Here is a 23,459-nt window from a genome sequence, read left to right as displayed (position 1 = left end):
CAGTAGAGAACATTCATGGGCTTTGACATGCTGTGGCTTGCCTCTTGGGAGTGGCATTTCTTTGGGGGGGCCTACCCCTTGTTTGTCTGTCAGGCCGGGAACTAGGGATGTGAATCGTTTTTTGACGATTTAAAACAATCGTCAGATATATTTTAAATCGTCAAAAATCGTTAGAGCCGCGATACAATAGCAATTCCCCCGATTTATCATCAAAAAATCGTAAATCGGGGGAGGGCAGGAAAACCGGCACACCAAAACAACCCTAAAACCCACCCCGACCCTTTAAAACAAATCCCCCACCCTCCCGAAGCCCCCCAAAATGTTTTAAATTACCTGGGGTCCAGTAGGGGGGTCCCGGCGCGATCTCCCGCTCTCGGGCCACGGCTGCGTTAATAGAAATGGCGCCGGTGGCCCTTTGCCCTTACCATATGACAGGGCAAAGGTAGCGCTGGCGCCATTTTGGTTCCTGTCACCCGACGTCACGAGTGCAGGAGATCGCTCCCGGACCCCTGCTGGACCCCCAGGGACTTTTGGCCAGCTTGGGGGGGCCTCCTGCACGCAGGCCTCCTGCACGCGGGCCAAAAGACCAGCGGGGGTCCGGGAGCGACCTCCTGCACGTATTGCCAATATTCAAAATGGCGCCGGTGCTACTTTTGCCCTCACTATGTCGATAAATCGGGGGAATTGCTATTGTATCGCGGCTCTAACGATAGTGAGGGCAAAAGTAGCGCCGGCGCCATTTTGAATATTGGCAATATGGCCCGCGTGCAGGAGGTCGCTCCCGGACCCCCGCTGGACTTTTGGCAAGTCTTGAGGGGGTCAGGAGGCCCCCCAAGCTGGCCAAAAGTCCCTGGGGGTCCAGCAGGGGTCCGGGAGCGATGTCCTGCACTCGTGACGTCAGGTGACAGGAACCAAAATGGCGCCGGCGCTACCTTTGCCCTGTCATATGGTAAGGGCAAAGGGCAACCGGCGCCATTTCTATTATCGCAGCCGTGGCCCGAGAGCGGGAGATCACGCCGGGACCCCCCCACTGGACCCCAGGTAATTTAAAACATATTGGGGGTCTTCGGGAGGGTGGGGGATTTGTTTTAAAGGGTCGGGGTGGGTTTTAGAGTTGTTTTGGTGTGCCGGTTTTCCCGCCCTCCCCCGATTTACGATTTTTTATGGCTTTTTAACAAAAAAAACCATGACGATCAGATTTCCCTCCCCCCCCCAGCCAAAATCGATCGTTAAGACGATCGATCACACGATTCACATCCCTACCGGGGACTGCTACGAGGCGTAGAGTCTTGGGATGCTGGGGGAAAGCACTGGTGCGGGCTCCGGCATTCTTTGCAAAATCCGTGTGAGGACACTGTTGACTTTATTTATTGATATTGCCACTGTGATGAGAGCTTGCCTGTGAACTGCCATCTGGTCACGCATGGCCTGGGTCTGCCCATTGACTGCCCTCCTGAGGCACACTAGCTCTGCCATGGTTCCTTTCCAGCCAGTCCAGCTGCTTGTGCATCAAGGCCTCGGTCGGTGCTGGCAGAGCTGGTGCACTGCTAGTTGTGGGCGGAGTGGAGGGTTAAGGCTCCAGAAGTGGAATGAGGGGGTTGGTCGGTGTCTGTGGCTCTGTGTGTGCTGGCCATGTGGTGTGCTGGAGCAAGGTTGTGCTGGGTCAATGGTATGCCAATGCAGGCTGGGTTCCTCCATGAAGCTGGAAATATTTAGGGTCACATTCAGAGGGCTGGTTGAGCCAAGGCTTTGCATAGCATGGAAAAAGGCTGCTGCATGGCTGGTCACTGGTTCTTCATGACTGGTCCCTGGAGCTGGAATGCTGTGACTGTCAGAGTCCTGGGTGAGAGCTGTGGAAATAAGAAAGAACACATAAGTACCAAAGCCAAGAGGTACACACATGGACTGTTTGGCATAAGCTGCACACTTTGCATGTAAATTAATATGAGCATCTTATGCCAAATGATGTGCATAACTGTAGCAGCCTTGCCATTTACAGGTGAAGTGAACTTACCGGCTCTGGCTCGCGTGATGTCAGATGCTCAGCCATGCCCTCGAACACATCCGGTCCCAGCCATTGGGTGAGATGCTCCTCCATGGGTGTCAGCACTATTGGACGTGAAGCTCCTCCGCCAGTCTGCTGGATGTACTTGTTGTGGTTCGCCACCTTGGTCTTTAACTGTGCCTTTATGTCTCAGTATCTGTGAACCACCTGCTTCCCAATGAATCTCACGCTACTGCATCTGGAGATTGCCTGGGCGATGGTGCACCAGATCTGGCCCTTGGCTGCCTTCAAGTTCTTGGCTGCACAGTTCCCAACAACATGAAATAATGTTCTAGGACCCCAGCAATTATCGTGTCATTTCCTCCGGGATGAACTTCAAGGCCTTGAGATGAACGCGCCATGTTACCTGGCTGTCTGAAGGGGGGGGGGGGGGGGGGAAGTGTTTCACTTCTGCTCCTGGAGAGGTGTCCCTTCCTTTCCTCACTCTAACCCCTCCCTCCCACACCTGCCCTACCGACTTCTCCTCTGCCTTCTCTGTCTATTCCTAGCCTATCATCTTCCTCCCACTGGACTTCATCTGCCTAGCCCCTTCCCCCTCCCACCTTCTCCTATCTCTAACCCCTTCCCTATCTCTACTCCTGTCCCTGTCCCTACTCCTTCCCCTAGCACTCCTCCTCTCGTCATTTTCTCCCTTCTCACTCTCCTCTCCCGCCTGCCTCTCACTCTCCATTGTCTCCACTCAACACCACCACATCTCACTACTCCTCCGCAGTCTCACTACCACACCTCACCACTCCTCCTCCGCCGCCTTTCCACCACATCTCCCCACTCCTCCTCTGCCTCACCACCATGCCTCATCACTCCTTCTCCGCCTCATCACCATGCCTTCTTAGGACAAACTAACAAAAACTTTCACTCGAACAAAGAAGATTAAAGACCAAGGTACAGGGAAATAGATGACAACAGGACACAAGGCACTGTACTCAGAAATTGCTAGCTAAACTCCTACTCCAACCACTATCCAACTTACCTTTTCTCCAACGCCTGACACATCCTCAAAGTGGCAGCTGCAGAAGCCAGTATATCCAAACAAAAAAAAATAACATGCCGCATAAAACGACACATGATGCGCTGACATAGTGCGCTGCATGTTGACGCAATGCATGACGCGCTGACACAATGCATTAATTTCCTCTGCAATGTGATACACAGGAAATTAGCCTAACCATACCCTTTCTTTTTTTTTAAATCTTGGGTGTTATTTCCGCTATATTTTTATTACATTTTGATAAATATAGGCCTATGTACCATCCTCCCAGGGCTTTATGATCCAAAAATGATCTTTTACTTTATCTTCCATAAGAGAACATCGGTTAGTTAGAACCCATTCTTGGGCCTTTTCTTTTATTGGCTCAACGCTGCTAAATTCTTTTCCTAAAGATTTTCGCTTTATTTCTAATGTCAAACTCTACCATAAGCAGCTTAAAAATTTTAATTTACTGAAGCATTTGGTAACAGTATACTAGTTGAGAACTTAACAGAAATTGTGAATCTATATACTGTAAATGTTTGTATTTTATATTCAGTATTGTTATTTTAAGCTGTTTTTAGTCTTATTTTACTTATGTTTTGCTTGATATGTTGACTTTTTAACCACCTGGTACAATATATTTGATTGAAGCAGTATAAAAAATGTGGAAATAAATAAAGACATGTTGGAGGCAGAATGCAGGGCTCGATGGACTTTGGTTTTACCCAGCATGGCATTTCTTGTGTTCTTAAAAAGTGCTAAATCCTCCTGTAAAATGAACCAGTAAAGCAATCTTTTAATAGATAACAAAATAAAAAAAAGCAAGGTAGATTATAACTTATCAGTATGTAGGCAGTATTTAATTTAAAACCTGTGGTCCCTAATAAGAACAGAAGGACAGAGTGGTCAAGAGAATATAAATCTAGACAAATGTAAAGCAATTTGCTTTACTAAAATAGCTGATGTGCAAGGTTCACCTTCCCCTTCAATGTTAGGCATTCAAATCCAATTAAAAATGTGGTTATTACTTTAGGAATCAAACTTGACCCATGTATCAAAGATAAGAATTCTGCACTATTTCTTTTTGTGCCTTATTCAGTGGCTTTAGATCCTTCCTAGGTATCGCAGATTTTAAATCTTTGATCCATGCTCTTGCCTTTAGTTGCTTTGACTACAGTAACTTTATACAACGGTCTTTCATCTCATTTAATTAACCAGTTACAATTAGTGCAGAAAACAGCTGCCATGCTTATTTTTGGAAAAAAATTATGACCATGTTACAACCCTGCAACAGGATCTTCATTGGTTGCCATTTTCTCTGCAGATGCAATTCAAACTTGTCTGTCTCACTTTCAAAGCACTTTGGTTTGGTAACCCACAGTATTTGTCTAATCTGTTATCTGCCTATGTTCCTGGCCATATTTAATGATCATCACTTTTAAAGATATAAAACTTGAAAGAACCAGGGAAACAACATTTTCTTATCTTGCTTCTGCTCTCTGGAATTCATTAACCTTCCTAGTTCAAAGTGGAAAACATTACAGTAAATTTAGGAAAGGACTTAAACTTTATTTTCTTAGGCATTGAATACTTAGCTTGGTTTCATGATCACTAAACTGATTTTGATATTTTCTTTCTTAACATGCTCAAGATTGGCTATCTTACTTATTATTAGTTTTTCTGTGCTTTCACTGTTTTCCATTTTGTTTTATTATATTTTCTATGCTCATGGTTTATTTTGTTATTAATTTATGTTGTTTTATTGGTTTTTTCCTTGTTTTTACTACATACATTTGTTACTGTGTATTATTTTATAATTTTTATTATAAATCATACTGATTCTAATGTAGGGTGATTCATCAAATAAATGAAATAAATTAAAAGGTCTCTGAAAGATAGGATCCCATTCAATCAGAGAGAGGCCCTCATAAGTTATTTTTTGATTGGTTTCACAAACTCTTTATATTCTATTGTTTTTAGTTACCTTTGGGAGATTTTTTAAATTTATGTTTTATTTTGAGATTCTAATTTATAAACTTTTGCTTATGTTTTTTCTAGTTCTGTAAAGCATTGCCATGAGACTGCTATTTCAGTTTGGATACTTTTATTCTAGCCAGAAATATACTGAAATCCTTTCTCCACCAGATTCATTGTGCCTCCTTGACAAAGCCTTTTTGGTGAAACATGGTCCATGTAGGAGTGTTGTATACTCTTTGTGAATGATGTTTGAGATGCTATAGCAGTTACCATTTTATGAACATTGTTGTCCTCCTGCAAGAGTCTGAGTTCTTGAGCAAAATCCAATGTTTCAACATAACATAATATAGCTAAGTAATTTTTCAAAAGTCAGTTTATCAAATGTTTTGAGGTTTGTTTGTTTTTTTGTATGCTATGATCAGATAATTTTCACTCCAGTCCTGTTACCATCTTTGGGATTTCTCCATGAACATATTTTTTTCACTTGTTAAATATTCTTGAGTCCCCCATAAAGAGTTTATTGTGTTATTTGATACAGAGTCTAGATTTAACCATTAGATTCTTTCCTTGATTACTGAAATTAAAACAGGCCAATGGTTTATGAAAAGCCTCAACCACCTCCCATACGGGCCGATACAGTAAAAATCGCGGGAGAGCGGGCGAGCGCCCGCTCTCCCGGTGTGCGCAGAAGGCCACTCCTGTGCACGCAATACAGTAAATAAATGTATTTAAATTAGGCCCGGCGGTAAAAAGAGGCGCTAGGGACACTAGCGCGTCCCTAACGCCTCTTTTCGGACAGGAGTGGCGGCTGTCAGCGGGTTTGACAGCCGACGCTCAATTTTGCCGGTGTCGGTTCTCGAGCCCGCTGACAGCCACGGGTTCAGAAACTGGATGCTGGCAAAATTGAGCGTCCGGTTTTCAACCCGCGAGCCACGGGCCTATTTCAATTTTTTTTTTTTTTTACTTTTTTAAACTTTTGGGACCTCCGATTTAATATCGCCATGATATTAAGTCGGAAGGTGCACAGAAAAGCAGTTTTTACTGCTTTTCTGTGCACTTTCCCGGTGCCCGGAGAAATTAGCCCCTACCTTTGGGTAGGCGCTAATTTCAAAAGTAAAATGTACAGCTTGGCTGCACATTTTACTTACTGAATCACGCGGGAATACCTAATAGGGTCATCAACATGCATTAGCATGTTGTGGGCGCTATTAGGTTCGGTGGGGTTGGACGCGCACTTTGGGCACGCTATTACCCCTTACTGAATAAGGGGTAAAGCTAGCGCATTGAAAACACACGTCCAAATGCTGGCTAACAGTGCTCCGTCGGAGCGCACTGTACTGTATCGGCCTGATTGGTTGGTCTTCCAGAACAGACTAGCATCCTGGTTATCTTCTTTGAATCTAGTAAAAAAAAATGTATCCCTAGTTTTGACTGAGTGGCAGTATGGGACGAACAAGTTTGGGGGACATCTGATCTAGAGGCTATATTTCGAATATAATTGCTTCTCCTATATCTAATATAATTACTCATCTTTAAGTGAAGGTTCAGTACCTGTAATCTAAAAAAATGCAATAATTAAACCAATTTTAAAAAAACCAAATTTGGATACAACACAACTAAATAATTTTAGACCTATTTCAAACTTATCTTTTATTGTGAAACTTCTTGAGAAAATTGTTCAAAAACAATTAGATAATTTTTTAGAGTTCAATAACATTTTATTTCCCAATCAATTTTTTATTTTTATTTATTTATTTAGAGTTTTTATATACCGGCAATCATGAAAACATATCTTGCTGGTTTACATAGAATGGGGGTGCAATAAAATACTTAGAACTTAAGAACATAGAACTAGAACTGTGGTGACAGAAGGTACAGTTACATTTAACAAAGGTGGCCAAACTTGGAGTAGGAAAAATAGAAAAGAGGATAGAAATGGTTAAACAATATACAATTTAAATGTAGTATACAAAATAAATGTTATAAACAAACGGCAAGGTGATTTAGGAGTTATTGTATTGTGTCATTGAGTTGTGTCCGGAAAGGCTTGCTTGAATAACCAAGTCTTAAGTTTTTTCCTAAAATTTGGTTTTAGGAAGCATTTTAATACTGAATCTCTTTTAATTGCATTAACAGATACAGTTTTAAGAGGTTTTGATACAGGAAAGAGTTACTTTTTAATCCTTTTAGATTTGTCAGCTGCTTTTGATACTGGTGGATCACAAGATATTACTAGATCGTCTTAAAGAAATAGGAATTTCTGATACACTTCTTGAATGGTTTACCTCTTTTCTTTAACTTGAAAAGAGCGTAAATTAACAACTCATTATCTAATAAAATTCCTCTAGAAACAGGTGTCCCGCAGGGATCCACCCTTTCAGCTACTTTGTTTAATGTATATCTATTACCAGTTTGTCATCTTTAACAGGATTAGGTTTAAATTTTTACATATATGCAGATGACATACAATTTTTAGTTCCCATAGAAGACACAATTGATCAAACATATAAAACTCTCACAATTTATTTATCAGCTATAAAACAATTATTGCAACATATGAAGTTAATATTAAATACTGAAAAAACAGAAATAATATTACTTGAAAGAAAAACAAAATGTATTCATGTAGATATTCCTGCCTTTACTTATGACAATAATGTTAAAATAATACCATCCCCATATGCTAGAGATCTAGGTGTAATTATAGACACTGAATTTAACATGAAAAAACATACTGCCATCAAATTAAAAGATGGTTATTTTAAAATTTTAACATTAAGCAGACTTAAGCCATTACTAGATTTACATGATTTTAGATCCGTTTTGCAAGCTTTGTTATTCGCCAACACTGATTACTGCAACGCTCTATTACTCGGTTTGCCTCAATCCACAATAAGACCTCTCCAGGTATTACAAAATGCCGTGGCAAGAATCTTAACTGGAAAAAATAAATGTGACCACATAACTCCAATTTTGTCCCAGTTACATTGGTTACCTTTAAATAATAATTCAGTATAAAATTGCATCTTTAATATGCAATATAATGTATGGAGAAAAAACAGAATGGTTAAACACAGCACTACGTGTTCATGTACCTCAAAGAAATCCTAGGTCAGCCAACAAGGGCCTGCTGACAATTCCTACCATTAAATCAGCACGACTAAGCGAAGTAAGAGATCTTGCAGTATCAGTAGCAGGACCAAAATTATGGAACTCTTTCCCTATGCAGTTACGGCTACAAACTGGCAAGAAAAAATTTAAGGCCAAATTAAAAACTTGGTTTTTTAAATGTGCATACGCGGAAAATCAGTAACAAGCTTTATTGTCACAGTAATGAATTTTTTCTTATTTTTAACATTCTATTTTAAATATTTTAATAACATTGTCACATATTTTAATTATTTTTAAGTATGTTTTTGAGTTTTATTATTTTTAGTCATGTCTTAAGTATACTGTCATGTTTTATTTCAGCCTTTTAGGATACCCATCGCTTGCTTAAATTTATTTAATTTCTTAGGACCTAAAATGTAATTGTTATGTTCTTTTTAACGGATTTTAGATGCTACTATATTTAATATATCTTTTGTATTTCTTTTAGGTTATCAATTGTAAACCGTTGTGATGGCTTGCCGATGTGACGGTATATAAAAATAATAAACCATTAACAGGCTTTTATCAGTGGCTAAGTATCACATTGAGGTCCTATGTCCCAGTGGGTGACTTGATGGGAGCTTCCAGTTGAAGAAAGACTCTCATAAATCTGACCACTAAAGACTATATAAAGATGGGGTTTTCTTCTACATGTTGGTGATGACTGACAATTATACTGAGGTACACCCTAATAGATTTGGTTTTGAGGTTGAACTATGAAAGTTGTACAAGGTATTCAAACAGTTTTTATATAGAACAAGAGAAGGGATCTAGGGCATCACACCAGACAGAAATCTTCCTCACTTTAACACATAAATCTTCTAGTGAATTTCTTCCTAAAAGCTGGAAGCATCTGAGACACACTGCATCAGAGAATCTACAAAAACAAATTATTGCACTCTCAACATTAAGGCTGTGAGGAACTGACTAGATGTTGGAAAAACAGCATTCTCTTATTCTGCCTAAGAGCACAAGCACACATTCTGACAAGCCTAGATTATTGTAATTCCCAAAATTAGGATTACCAGTTTCTACAACTCATCCATTTCAACTCATTCAGAACTCCACAGCCCGTGTACTATACAATGTATCTCGTCGAAATCATATCACTCCAATACTACAACAGCTTCACTGGCTTCCAATATCCTACCGAGTCACATACAAGATCCCTACAATGATACATAACTTACTTTACAACCCAACCACAATATGGCTTTGTACCATACTACGGATTTACAAACCTACTCGCCAGCTGCGTTCCATGGACAAGTGTATTCTCGAAATATCGTCAGTGAAATCAGCACACCTAGATCTGACTCGTAGAAGAGCATTTTCAGTAGCAGGCCCAACCCTTTGGAACTCCATCCCCGAAGAAATCCGCTTAACATCCAACATAAAAGAATTAAAAAAACTTCTCAAAACATACCTTTTTACCATAGCATACAAAATCAGTTAACAGACCTAATACACACATTCTTAAAGATAACATTTTAATCTAACACGTTTTTATGTGATAATTTAAACTGATGTTTTTAATATATTGATTGTGATGTACTTTGTTTTATTATGTATGTTACATTGTAAACAGCTTTGATGGTCAGTCCTCTGCCCATACTGCGGTATATAACCTATAAATAAGTAAATAAAAATAAAATAAATAAGGGTTGAGGAAAAACCCAGCCCGACTGGTTTCCAGATGGATAGCTCTCAAAAGAATGGAAATCAAATCTGTCTCAGCTAGAAAGGATCAAAGAGATCAGAATCCTTGATCTCTTCTATTAAGGCTTTCAAAACCAGGGTTAATACAGAATATGCATACAGAAGACCTTTTACCCAATGAAGGGAGAAGGCATCTAATGCTAGTCTACTTTCTCATTCTTTCCTGGAACAGAATCTTGGGATCTTCCTATTCAGTAAAGTTATGTAAATATCTATCTCAAATACTCCCCCACTTAAGAAACATCCTGTTCTCTACTTTCTCATCCAGGGACAACTTATGGGGTCTAGGAACCAACTGAACTTGTCTGCCAGGATGTTCTCTTTCCCGGCCAGGTATGTGGCTCTTAAAGTTGTTTCATGAGAGATGGCTCAATTCCATATATTGACAGCTTCCTGACCAAGGAAGAGTGAGCTAGTTCCTCCTTGCTTGTTCAAGCAGAATGTCAGCACCTGATTTTCTGTCTGTATTAGGACTAATTTTGTTGGCCACTTGATCTCACGAGGCTCTTAGGACATTCAACATAGCCCACAATTCCAGAAAACTGATGTGATATATATTTCTCAGAATGGACTAGGAGCTCTGGGTATAATGCACTTGTGTATGAGCTTCCCAGCCTAGGTTGGAGGTATCTGTTACTACTACTGCCATTACGACTATTTAACACCTCTATATGGCTATTCAACATACACACAGCACAATACAAAAACATATAAGAGACAGTCCCTCTCAGCAAAACTATCAATCTAATGAAGACAAACAAGGCTTCTTGATATGAGGCTACTAAGTATATCAAGAAGCCTTGCACTGTGATGAAGATCTTTAAGGAAGAAGACAACTTGTCTATTGGCAATCCTCAGTTTGATTGATGAGTCAGGATCTTCACTAGTTCTCATTACCTCTGAAGAAGAGCCAGTATATGAAACACTGCAGCATTGGGTTTTTAAATGGACATTTTGGTTCATTTTTGCAAAGTCATCTCAGATCGATATTATCAGCAATCCTTAATAGTGGAATTCTCTGCTGATAAGATGCCTTAAGCCCAATATATAATAGATGGGATTTTTTTTGCAATTTTGAAAATTCAAGAATAGGTCTGACCAACGCACATCAAGGCCGATGATTATACTGGGAGAAGCACTAATTAGGACTTAAGGCATAAAAACAGTTTATGCAGTCCAGGACCCTATTTAACCAATTTTGTGTTTACAGATGATTTCATAAGGAAGATTCTATTCAACAGAGAAAGAAATGGTACATTTTAGCAGTGTTTTGGATATATGTAGTGGAGGAGAGATAGGAGTCAAAGATGACTGAGGGGACTGGGAGCATTACAGTGTTATCCACAGAAATACAGAAAGGAGGAAGAAGGAAAGTGGGCTTGGGGGAAAGATAAGGAGCTCTGTCTTAGCCATGTTGATTTTAAAATGGCAATAAGAAATCCAGGCAGCAATGTCAGACAAGTAGACTGAGATCTGTAACTGGATTCCTGATGAAATTTCTGGTGTAGAGAAGTAAATTTGGGAATCAGCAGCATAAATATGGTATTGAAAATCATGAGAGGAAATCAAAGTACCAAGAGAATTAGCATACAGAGAGAAGAGAAAAGAGGGCCCATGACAAAACCCTGAGGCACACCACTTGATAGTGGGATGGCAGTAGAAGAGGATCTGCAAGAGGAAATACTAAAAGTGCGAAGGGAGAGATAAAAAGAGACAAATGGAAAGAAAATGTGCTTTGTTTCTTTTAAATCCAGGGACAAAATAGTCTCTCTGAAGTTGCTCAGCTTTGACTTGGTACAGAATGTTTTGACACCAAGTCTTGGCATCAAGGCACTGGTGTCAGTGCAGATGCTGATCTTCTTGGTGCTAGGGTGTAAGTCTCAAGGACAGGGTCAATTGGCAACACAGCTGATGCTCAGGTGCTCTATGCCAGCATCTGCATCTGTTATAGTTGCTAAATGAGGGTCTCAATACTCCTGTCCAGCTCCCTCTCAAAAATTGCTGATGCCAACACCTAAGTGGACTCAGTAGGAGAGGAGATAGCCTCCTATGTAATCAGGAAGTAAGTGCTGATGGCCACAGACTAAACCTTTGGAGGTTGATGCAGCTGGGTCTCTAGATAGAAGGTTGAGCAGTCCTCCTGAAATAGCCATGCATTGTGTCAAGACTCCAAAGTCTTCCTTCAGTGTATGATGCAGTGTCTTTTTGGATCCAAATTCAACCCTAAGGAATCCTTATGAGGTGCTGAGTGAGAAATGTTTCCTGCTCCTGAGCCTATGCTTCAATATCAGTGTCAAGGTCAAGTGAGACATTTCTGGTAGCAACATATCACTAGCAAATGGTGCAGCTTCTTGGTCCTTTGATGTTGATGCCTTTAGAAACATGTCAACAGAAAAAGACCGTATGGCCCATCTAGGTCTACCCATTCGTCTAATTAATTTAGCATTATAATTTCCATCACTTCCTTAGAGATCCCCTGTATTTATCCCATGCTTTTTTGACTTAAGATACTGTTTGGTGCAGTGTCAATGGACTGGACTTTGTCACTGCAGCAAAGATATCCTGTACCTTTAATTGTTTGATGATCCTGGGTGACATATTTCCAGCAGATACCACAGCCAATGAGATCATGCCCTAACCCTAAACTTATCATACAAACTTTGTGATGGTTGGTTATGGACATTTTAAGTTGCAGGTCTTCTTTTCAGACCCCGTGACTAAAAAAGCTGAAGCAAAATCAAAGCCTGAAGTTTTGTGAATAAAAATAAGGGGGGCTGATCAAGGCCACTCAAACAGGCTACACCAAGATAGAAAAGTCTCTCAGGGCTGGTGATAGATGATGGCAAAACAACAATGAAACATCTGCTGAGTGAAACCTGACTAAGGAGTATTACTGAGTACAGAAGAGCTGACTAAAGAGGCCTAACTGCAAAATAAGAAGACTTTCTCTCCTGGAATGGGAGATGGCAGCCGAAATGTGTCCAATGTCACAGCTGACAAAAAGGAACTGAAGAGGCACCATATAACTGCAGCTGGAAGGAAAGAGCTATCTAGGAAATGCTGTGTTAGTGTCACCAGATGACATCACCTATTTGTATGACTGATTCATCTTGCTTGTCTACAGAGGAATATTTCACCAATTAACCTTCTTCACTGTCTATTCTATGACTCAAAATTCTACACAAAGTATGTTTCATCCAGAAGAGAGTCCACCCCAGCTGCTAGCTGAGAAGCAGATTTGTTTTTTACTTTAAATCATTAAAAAAAAAGTGTAAGCTTCAATACTGATAATTATATCCAATGGCATACAGATTTAGCTATTTCCCCCCCTCATACTATTATTGGGTCTTATTTCCAGACTTGCACTATTTAAGCCCTATCCCATAAGAAAAACAATACATGTTGCACAGTGATGACGTCTTTGTTTTAGGGTATGGCAATCAATAAAATCTAGAGATGATGATCTCATCATCTCTGTAACATTCTTTATATTAAAAACATAATACTGATTATATTTTTTCCTAGTTTTACAAAGTTAGACTCCTTTCATCAGGTTCATGCAATCCAGATATCAGAAATGTGATGCTAAGCCATGCACTCCCAGGGATGGTTACATATTATGCTTCTGTATTATAGCTGCATTAGGATCTCAACTTGATAAAAATTATTATATAAATCCAAATTATACATTATCAATATTTACTTAGAGGGGATTATAGGAAATGTACAAATATACACATTCACACAGGCTCACAGAGCAGATTTGTATAATCCATAGTTTAATCCTTACCTGGCAGGTGGACATATATCAAACTGTGTCTCATACACAGAATTGATGGCTGCAAAATCTGTCATCTTCCTCATATAGAGATGAACCAAGACAATGTCTTTTAGTGCTAGTCCCTGAGCTTCCAGCTGACCTGTGCAGTAAAGATAAAGAAAGCACCAATTTTACCATTATGAAGCATGCCCACAGCATATTTGCACACTATAGGATGCATGACAGCACACAAGTAACGAAGTCCCACCACACAAAAGGCTTTGCTTTGACTGACATTAATGCATAGTCTGGCATCACAGTAAGGCTCAGCCATTGCACTTTTAGGAAATGTTATAAGAAAATCTAGCTGTGTGTTTGGTCAAAGATAACAATGTGTTAAACTCCATTAATGGATGGCTCCCACTACATCCCATTACTAATATTACTATGACAGAAAAACAATAAAATCTGTAGCACAAATTTGCTGGGAGTAGGAATGAGGCATACAGAGATAAAGTGATTTGCCCAAGGTCACACAGAAAGTCATTAATAGAAGGGATATGAACTTTTATCAGTGCTCTAACCACTATATCTTACCTCCTTCCACTTTACATCATGTGGAATTTTCCTTAATTCATGTACAAATTAAGTTTTAACTCTTAAAATGCAAGCATGTGCCTTCGATATTTCAGGCCTACTTAAACAGGTCTCAGATTTCTGAAACGTGTAGAAGATAACCTTCACTTCTCAAATTAGAACCTACTATGCATCTGCTGCTGCCCCAATACTAACATAAATGTTTCTTGCTGTCAAAATTATAGGGAAAAAAAGGATGGGGCAGAAAATGAGGATAGTACATGAGGGGAGACATTCAAAAGTGAGTGATTCTGAAGGCACTTTTGAAACTCTGAAGGCAGCATGTAGTGGGCCTGCAAGCAGTTTCCCTTTGAAAATTCAGGTAGTGCATACCACACAGGTAATTTTTACACCCCTGTATACCGCACCTTCATGGGAGCAGATGCAAAGTGTGCACCGGAAAGTATACAGTTATTTGAAAGTGAAATCACTATACACATCTTCCCTCTCCCAACCTAACCCCACCTTTTTTCTCTGCAGACAAAAGTATGCATGCAGTAAAACAGAACATGCACTTTTACATGCACTAATAGGTGATTTTTAAAAGCCTGGCACGTGCCAAAACTGGGAGATATGTTCACAAGCCGGGCCATGCAGATTTTAAAAGGCTCCCACTATGCGCACAAAAGATTTTTCTCAAAAAGGGGTGTGGCATAGGCCTTCTTTGGGTGAGGCATGGATGTTCCTGGATTTCTCAATGAAACCAGCGCCAGGGTTCCCTGCTGCGTAACTTTACTTCTTCTATGGAATGCGTGTAAGTCAGAAAACAAAAAAAAGTAAAGAGGTGAGTGGGATTTTAAAGGTTGGGGTTAACAGGGTAAAAGGGAGGATATTTAACTAGGGGGGGTTAGGAAGTTCTATCCCTTACCTGGGCAAACTGGAAACGAACAAGGAAAACTGGTAATTATGTCAGCGTGCGTCTATTAAAATCCCCCCACATTTGCGGTAGATGCTGCATTTGCACACATAGGTGCGTGCCTACTTAAAATTGCGTGCACATGTGCGTGCGTTCAGTCTATTTTATATCATGTACGCACACGTGTGCATATGCTACAAAATGAGCCACACCACGGGTGCGAACCTGCAAAAGTGCGCACATGTGCATCTGCGTGGCTGCTGAATTGTTACCATCTAAGGGGGTGCAATAATCAAATTGTGTTTTTTATGTGGGCAAAGATGCGTTTACCACATAAAAAACTTTTGATGACTACACCCTGTATTTACTTGGCTCAAACACTATTGGAGAGGTTGAACAGAAAGCTATTTCAATAATGAATGCTAAATTAATTTTGCCCTAAAACTGTTGTAGAGCAACGCACCTTGCAGAGAACTGAAAGCCTGCTGAACTGAATCCTGCACACTGTCCCCTTCGCATGAAGCCAGTTGGGCAGAGATACCACTTATCCACCGATAGCCGTTTGGGGATGGTCCAGAAGACTTTAAACTCTTGCCTGCAAGAAAAAAGCAATAAAGCCAGGATGTGGTGACCTTGTGAAAAAGGTAGCTCTGGCCTTTTCAAAGGGACTGCCTTGGTAATACTATTTCCTAGGGGTGTGCAATGGAACATTTTTCTTCGTTTCATCTTTCTTGGGTCACATTTGAAGTTTCATTTTTGTGTACATTCACGTACATGCATAAATCGATTTGATGCACGTAAATACAATTTTATGTGCTTAAAACATTTATGCACATAAAGTAATGAAACAAAATGAATGCACCTCCCTATTTTCCTATCCTGTTCTATGTCCTCATCACAAACAATACTTCTTCCATTTCTTACTCTGGAGCTACCCATCAGAACATATAGAATTGGTATTTTCATATATTTTCTTGTTCTTTTTACTTTGCTGAAGTAAAATGTTTTCTGAACAAAAATAAAAGTATCATAACAACAGTCACATAATTTTGCATTCCTGTAACAGTGTATGGAGTTTTGAGGCTATATTTTGAGTTTAAGGGAAAGGTTCAATTAGGAGCCTAATTACTAAAGCACGTTAAAAGACTTTGTTTCCCTTAGTAGCAAGTGTTAAGCCCTTAGGGGTAGATTTTATAAAAGTACGCCCGCGTGTACTTTTGTTCGCGCACCAGGCGCAAACAAAAGTACGCCGGATTTTAATAGATACGCACATAGCCGTGCAACTTGCCTCCGTTCCCTCCGAGGCCGCTCTGAAATCGGAGCGGCCTCGGAGGGAACTTTCCTTCCAGCCCCCCGCACCTTCCCCTTCCTTCCCCTAACTAACCTGCCCCCGGACCTAAATAATTCCCCTCCTACCTTTATCGCGAAAGTTATGCCTGCCGACGCGCCATGGTCCGGTCCGAGGGCTGGTCCGGAGGCCGCGGCAACGCCCCCGACGACGCACCGGCCGCGACATGCTCCCTGACACGCCCCCCAGGAAAGCCCCGGGACTATGCAACATAGGCTTGGCGCGTGCAGGGGGAGCGTGGGGCAGCGCATACCCCTTTGAAAATCTGCCCCTTAGTAAATACCACGTGGCCTGCTTACAGCGGCTGGTAATATTGTTATTAATTAGGTATGTATTTACTGTAACCCGCAACAAACATGTATTTGGAGGCAGCGGGCTTTAAGACTAAATAAATAAATAAATGTGTTAATGTTTTCAAGTTACTACAAAATGCTGCCGCCAGAGCTCTTACAAACAGCAAAAGATCACATCACATCACACCCATCCTTAAAGAACTACACTGGCTGCCCATTCCATATAGAATTCAATACAAAGTCTTAACCCTCATACACAAAATTCTTCACAATGACAAGTCTGACTGGCTGAATGCTTTCATACACTTTCACACCCCCAAGAGGAACCTCCGCTCCACAAACACTGGACTTCTTCCAATCCCCTCCCCGAAAGTGGCACACCTGAAGTCAGTAAGGGAACGTGCACCATCTCTGGCAGGACCTGCACTATGGAACAAGCTTCCAACGGAGCTAAGAACAGAACCAATGACCCAAACATTTAAGAAAAGCCTAAAAACATGGCTCTTTCAAAAAGCCTTTACAGCAATAACATGACACCGACCAAAAATCGATTATCAATCACAGGCACTGTGAGAAAGAACTTATTATTAAATATATTGAAAAGCACCAGTCCAAGTACAGATCCCTGAGGCACTCTACTGTTTACCCTTTTCCACTGAGAAAATTGACCATTTAATCCTACTCTCTGTTTCCTGTCTTTTAACCAGTTTGTAATCCATGAAAGGACACCGCCTCCTATCCCATGGCTTTTTAGTTTCCTTAGAAGCCTCTCATGATGACTTTGTTAAATGCCTTCTGAAAATCCAAATACACTACATCAATTGGCTCACCTTTATCCACATTTTTATTAACCCCTTCAAAAAAAGAAGCAGATTTGTTAGGCAAGACTTCCCTTGGGTAAATCCATGCTGACTGTGTTCCATGGTATCTGAAATAGCATTTTTTTGAACTAAATGTTATGATTCTCCAGTTTTTTCTGTCCTTTATTTCCTGGCTACTCTAGCCCCCAAGTTCATTCTCCCTGTTATTTGTACCTGCGCTTCGGCCTTCCTGTTATATGGTTATGTTCAGTTAATCCCTAAGTTTGATGTAAACCGGCCTGATATGAAGCTTGTCATGAAGTTCGGTATAGAAAAATGTTAAATAAATAAAATAAAAATTGCCCACCCACAAAAATCTATGATTACATTCTCCTGAAACCCTATGATATTTCTTATAATAACAAATGACCCTAATCCTTGTTAATCTTAGTTAAGCTCCCACTTACACCTTTTATTTCTTGTTAACATGTTTAGTTCAGCTAAAGTTAATTCCACGTTTATCTACTAACCCTTTAATTTCTTGTTAACATGTTTTGTTCATCTAAAGTTAATTCCATGTTTATCTGTAAAAAAACTATAGGAAACAGTATCGTTTCCAGCACCATTTAGTTCCCCGTACCCGATGTGATATGTCCGATCGAATGTCGGTATATAAAAATAAATAAATAAAATAAATAAATAAAAATGTTTTCAATAAAGGTAACAGAGGGGAATAAACCCACCTGCCCCCACAGAAAAGGGGCACATAGCTCTGTCTTCCTCTAAGACCTTCTTCCCCCTATTCCCTACAGAACTCTCATCTCCCCATGTAGGGCAAAGGGGAACCTTGGGTCAGTCGGCACCATTCTCAATATCGTTGCCAGCAGGTAGGAGCACTTGGAAATTGCTTCTGCCCAGAGGAACCTGCTATCTCACATTTAGAGTAAGAGGAGCATCCAGAGGAGGAGGTGGGGGGTGGAGGGACACTCAGGATAAATCTAATGCCAGCGGGTGGTGATCTTTGGACTTTAAGTGAGGATGGAGTTTGCTCCAGGAGAGCGGGGATTGCTTAAGGTACCTCCAGAGGATGGGGGTGGTCTATGGAAGAAATAGTTAGGGGGTGGGAAGGAGGCTCTCTCTGCAGAGGTGTTCTATATAGGGTGCACAGTGGAGAAGCAGCACTTGGGGTAATTTGCCTCAAGTGTTCTGTGCTTGTGGGAGGAAAGTGAGAGACATCAGCAGGCATATTAGCCTGCTGATGTTCTTGGTCACAGTTAACTACACCTATTAAAGTGTAGTTAATCTTTTTTAGCTTAACGTGAATCAACAACTTTATGTACATAAGACATGCCATGTTAGGTCAGACCAAGGTCTATCGGATATTCAGTGTGAATATCTTGACAACCTGACCGGCTTACGGCAATCGAAGTCAGGAATTTCCTACCCCTGAAGTAGACCTATTTCCTGCTGTTCACTTCCAGGCATAGCAAAGCTTTCTTTAGTCTACGTGGCTAATAATTCTTTATAGATTTTTCCTACAAGAACTTGTCAAAACCTCTTTTAAAACCCAAAACGGGGCCAGATTGTCCCCATTACATGTTGGAGTAAAGGCAAAATATTGGCTAGCCTGTGCCAGTCTGGAAAATGGCTGCTACCGGGTTTGGAGCCTAGCAGGTACTCCAGGCCCCACTAGAACACCAGGACAATTTTAGTAAGCCGGGGAGGGGTCAGGAAGGTGGGAGATGCAGCCTCTGGGGTGGGCAATTTTTGGTCAAAGGCGAGGAATTGGAAGTGGGGCCTGCACCCTGGGGGTTTTAAAAATAATTTAATTTTCTTTCTTTTTTTTTTTTTTTTTTTTTACAATTTTGGCCACCTCCTGAGGCAACAGATGTTGAGGGTGGGACAGGAGACTTATGCAGACTCCTGGGGTTTTTGACACTTGGGAGAAGGGGGTTAGTTGAGGCAAATTAGCCCCTTTTAAGGCATGACATCAGGAACATCGGGGCACACATTAGCATGCTCCTGGGAGAATTAGCTACAACTCTTGAGTTGTAGTTAACTTCAAAGCAAACAACGTGGTTAACAATTTTTCAGGCAAGCCGCGTTATTTGATTCACATGTATTAGGATAGTAATGAGCCGATTAGTATGTATTTACATGCTAATCAGTGCATTAGTGCATTCATGGTGCCAGTGCCGAATAAAGCACTGTATTTAAAATACAGTATATTATCTCTTTGTTAGCCATTTACCACATGATAAACATCCTAAAGTGGCTTTGTAAATGGGGTCCTAAGTTTATACTTGAGGCAATGAAGGATTAAGTGACTTCTTCAAGATCATAAGGAACATGAGTGAGAGAAATGGAATTTGAATCCTGTCTTATAACCCACTGCTCTCACTATTATGCTACCCCTCCACTTCATGAAAGGGCTTAGGAGAAGACCAAGAAAAAAGGAAGTGGAAACGAGAGACTTGGATCAGCCCAATTAGAAAAATAAAATACCCTTACAATAAAGATAGAAAAAAGATTTTATTTTCAGATTTTAGTGACTGGAATCTATCAACTTTGGTTGATAAAAGGCAAAGCCCGTGTGATTTTTCTCTCTCCTGTATGCTTGTGTGAAACGCTGTAGTGCCTGATCTGTTGCTAGACTGCCCTTAGCCACTCCTTGTGGCATCATTCAGCCTCCCAGCTGAGCAAGATAAAAGGCAAAGCCTATAGGTGGTGAAGGGTCCTCTAAAGGGTCTGCCTCTTTGTGAGATAATGAGCAGTGTAAGTGCTTTATTTGTGTTATTACTGGTGAGATATTCTATTGGAAATTTTATTAGGCCGGTATTAGGCTTGAATAAGAGTGAATAATTTCAGAACAGTTATGGTAGTGGCTTGGTCATGGTAGATATGGAGGATTAAGTAAATGTTCATATACATTTTTTGAGATTAAGTAATAGACAGTTTATCTACCAAAGCAGATAATTAAGGAAACTAGAAGTCATGATTATCTTTTTATGGCCTATGTTAATGCACATTCAGTTAGGAAGAAATTGAGATTACAAATTTATTAGTGCAGTTTGCTATAGATTTTTGGTTGTAATACAATCTTGGTTAAAAGAGCCCGATATAATGCGTATGAATAGTTTATGTCCTATGGGCTACACTTATGAAGGTGTAGGAAGAGCAAAAAAAGTGGGAGGAGGTGTTTTAGTAATTTAAAAAAAATGTTTAGAGTAGTAAAACTTTCCACGCATTTTAATAATGATTTTGAAGCGCTGGTTATTCAAGTGAATTTATGGATATTTTGTATGATTTATCTGCTATCGGCACAAAAAGCTGAAGCACTTGATGCTGTGATTAATTTTATAACTGATTTATGTTTACAGTATCAGAAATTAATTATAGTTGGGGATTTTAATATGCAGTTTGAGGATACTGAATCGAGGAAAGCGATGGCTTATTATTATTATTATTATTTATTTATTTTTTAGAAAAGATGAATATAATTGGGCTAGAACAGTTAGTTCAGCAAGCCACTCATAGTGCAGGCCATTTATTAGATATTTTATTGCTAAATGAAGAGTTAGCTAGAATGAATACTGTCGCACAGTTAAGGAATTTGTTTATTCCCTGGTTTGATCACAGACTGTTGTTATTTCAGCTAAACTAATTTGATGAGATCTGATGTACCAAGGTGGTGCAGAGGTTGAAATGGTCAGCAGTTGATGCTAATTTATTTTACTCAAAATGGTTGGAATTTAAGTAGTTATTTGATTGTGTTTCACTAGATGAGACAGTGGAATTACACTGTGAGTCAGATTTATGATAAAGCTGCCCCAAAGCAGATAGTTAAATATCAGATGTATACCTCTTATGCACCATGGTATTCACATGAGCTATGGCTGGATAGGAGGAAACTGCATAATGCAGAAAGAAAATGGAGAAAATACAGGATGACCAATTTGAAAGATACATATGAGCTTTTACTGGCATCATATAGGATAAAGCTTTGAATGTAAAAAAAATCCTTGAATTCTAAACAGATTATTAATGCTGCTAATAAACCTCAGGATTCTTTTAGCCTGATAAAGGAATTACTGAAGAAACCTGACAGTGGTAGTGTGGTAAATCTGAATGCTGAAGATCTGATAAGGTAAAAATAGGAATCTCATCAGCCAGTTTAAATGGAAATTTAGGCTGCTGTTCTTCTGATACAACTGTTCAGTGATCTTCCTTTAGACAGATGTCTGGATTCAGGCTCCCTGAGATTGCATCAAGTATAAGGATTGTAAAATATGTGCTAGATTGTTGTCTATTTATATTGATAGAGAACTCATTAGATCTTTTTGCAGAGCAGATTATTTACATTATTAATAGGACTCTTATCAGATGGTCAGGTACATGATAGGTGGAAAGAGAATGTGATTCATCCAATAAGAAAGGATTCAACAAAGCCTGAGCAGGTATTATCAAATTATACATTTTGCTAAATCATGCACCATGAATAAGATTATGGAGAAATGAGTACTTATTCAATTGGAAGAATTCTTGGGGAAAACTCACTTGTTAGATAAAGAACAGTTGGGTTAAGAAAACATTATAGAATGTAAACATTGTTAGTTGCCCTTTCTGATGATATATTAAGAGCTTTGAATAGAAGTCGGACAGACATTTTGGTCCAGCTTGATGTAGTATCTGCCAGTATCCTTTGCTGCTTGGGATAGGAGGAAAAGTATTTGAATGGTTTATTTCTATGTTAACTGGCAGGAGACAGAAGGTAAGATTTCAGAGAAGTGATTCTAAGTAGTATGAGGTTAAGCTTGGTGTCCTTCAAGGGTCAGCCTTATTAGCTACACTCTTTGAAATCTTTATGCCACAGTTGGGGTCTTTGATGAAATCATTAGGGTTGGTCTATAAACTGTTCACTGACAAAATGCAAATTTTTATTACAAGTACTAACCCAGGAAAATTTCCAGAAGAAATGTTTCAAAAGTGTATTTGCTGCAATAAGGAATGGTTTTGGACAAATCAATTACATTAAATGAAAGAAAAGCTACAAATATATGGATACGGAATTTAGAGTGTGCTTTTTCTTCAATAAATAATGTTGGGATACAGAACTTTCAGATTTTGGAGTAGGCCCTCAATTTGGGAGCAGTAGTAAACTATCATTTGAGTCAAAATAGAAATGTTTCAAGGGCAGCTTTCTATAATTCCATTTGGTGAGGCCACTGCGTAATTATTTAACACCTATGGATTTCAGACTAGTGGTTCTGTGTACAGTGATTTACTGTAATGCAATATATATGGGACTACCGAAGTATTTAACAAAAGCATTACAGTTGATTCAGTCTGTGGTGGTCAGGGTGATTTATGGGTTAAGATGGGAAACAGATATCATTTCTGTGTTATTATGTTAGATGTGAAACCATATATGAAACGACTACATCGGTTGCCAATAGCCTAGCAGGTTTAGTTCAAAATGAATACTACTGTGTATAAAGCTGTTTATGAAGAAGATAATTATTCAGAAAGAATATCAGGCTATATACCAAGGAGATTATTGCGATCGCAAACTCAGAAATTGCTTGATATTCCTACTGTGAAAGAATTTAGATTGGCATGTAGTAGGGTGAAAGCTTTCTCAATCCATGGGCCAGACATGTGGAATAAACTTCCTTTGGAATAGTGTATAGAAAATTACAATAAGGTTTTCAGGAAGAAATTGAAAATGGTTTATTTGTGCAGGTTTATTTGTGCAGGTTTATCCAGAATGATCTACAAAAAAGTAGAAAAAGTTCATCAACGCAACCCTAAAAGACTGTTACTTCAAACTTCATACTCTAAAAAGACTCAAACCCCTTCTACACCTCAATGACTTCCGCACTATT

The 23,459-nt window shown here is 39.8% G+C and overlaps 1 protein-coding gene across 3 annotated transcripts in view; it reads right to left on the bottom strand.

Annotated features, from left to right (window-relative positions):
• Nucleotides 1–23,459, bottom strand: part of DPH6 (diphthamine biosynthesis 6) — an 844,298-nt gene that overhangs the window by 320,908 nt on the left and 499,931 nt on the right. For all 3 annotated transcript variants that reach the window (XM_029600211.1, XM_029600210.1, XM_029600212.1), the window contains 2 exons: nt 15,597–15,728; nt 13,672–13,801 (listed from right to left, as the gene is read on the bottom strand). In XM_029600211.1, coding sequence (XP_029456071.1) covers nt 13,672–13,801; nt 15,597–15,728 — 262 coding nt within the window. The remainder of the gene's footprint in view (nt 1–13,671; nt 13,802–15,596; nt 15,729–23,459) is intronic.

Source organism: Rhinatrema bivittatum, chromosome 4 (assembly GCF_901001135.1).
Source record: "Rhinatrema bivittatum chromosome 4, aRhiBiv1.1, whole genome shotgun sequence".
NCBI classification, from domain to species: Eukaryota; Metazoa; Chordata; class Amphibia; order Gymnophiona; family Rhinatrematidae; genus Rhinatrema; species Rhinatrema bivittatum.
Note: the sequence above shows the minus strand (reverse complement) of the source record. Positions and strands in the feature narration are given on the sequence as shown.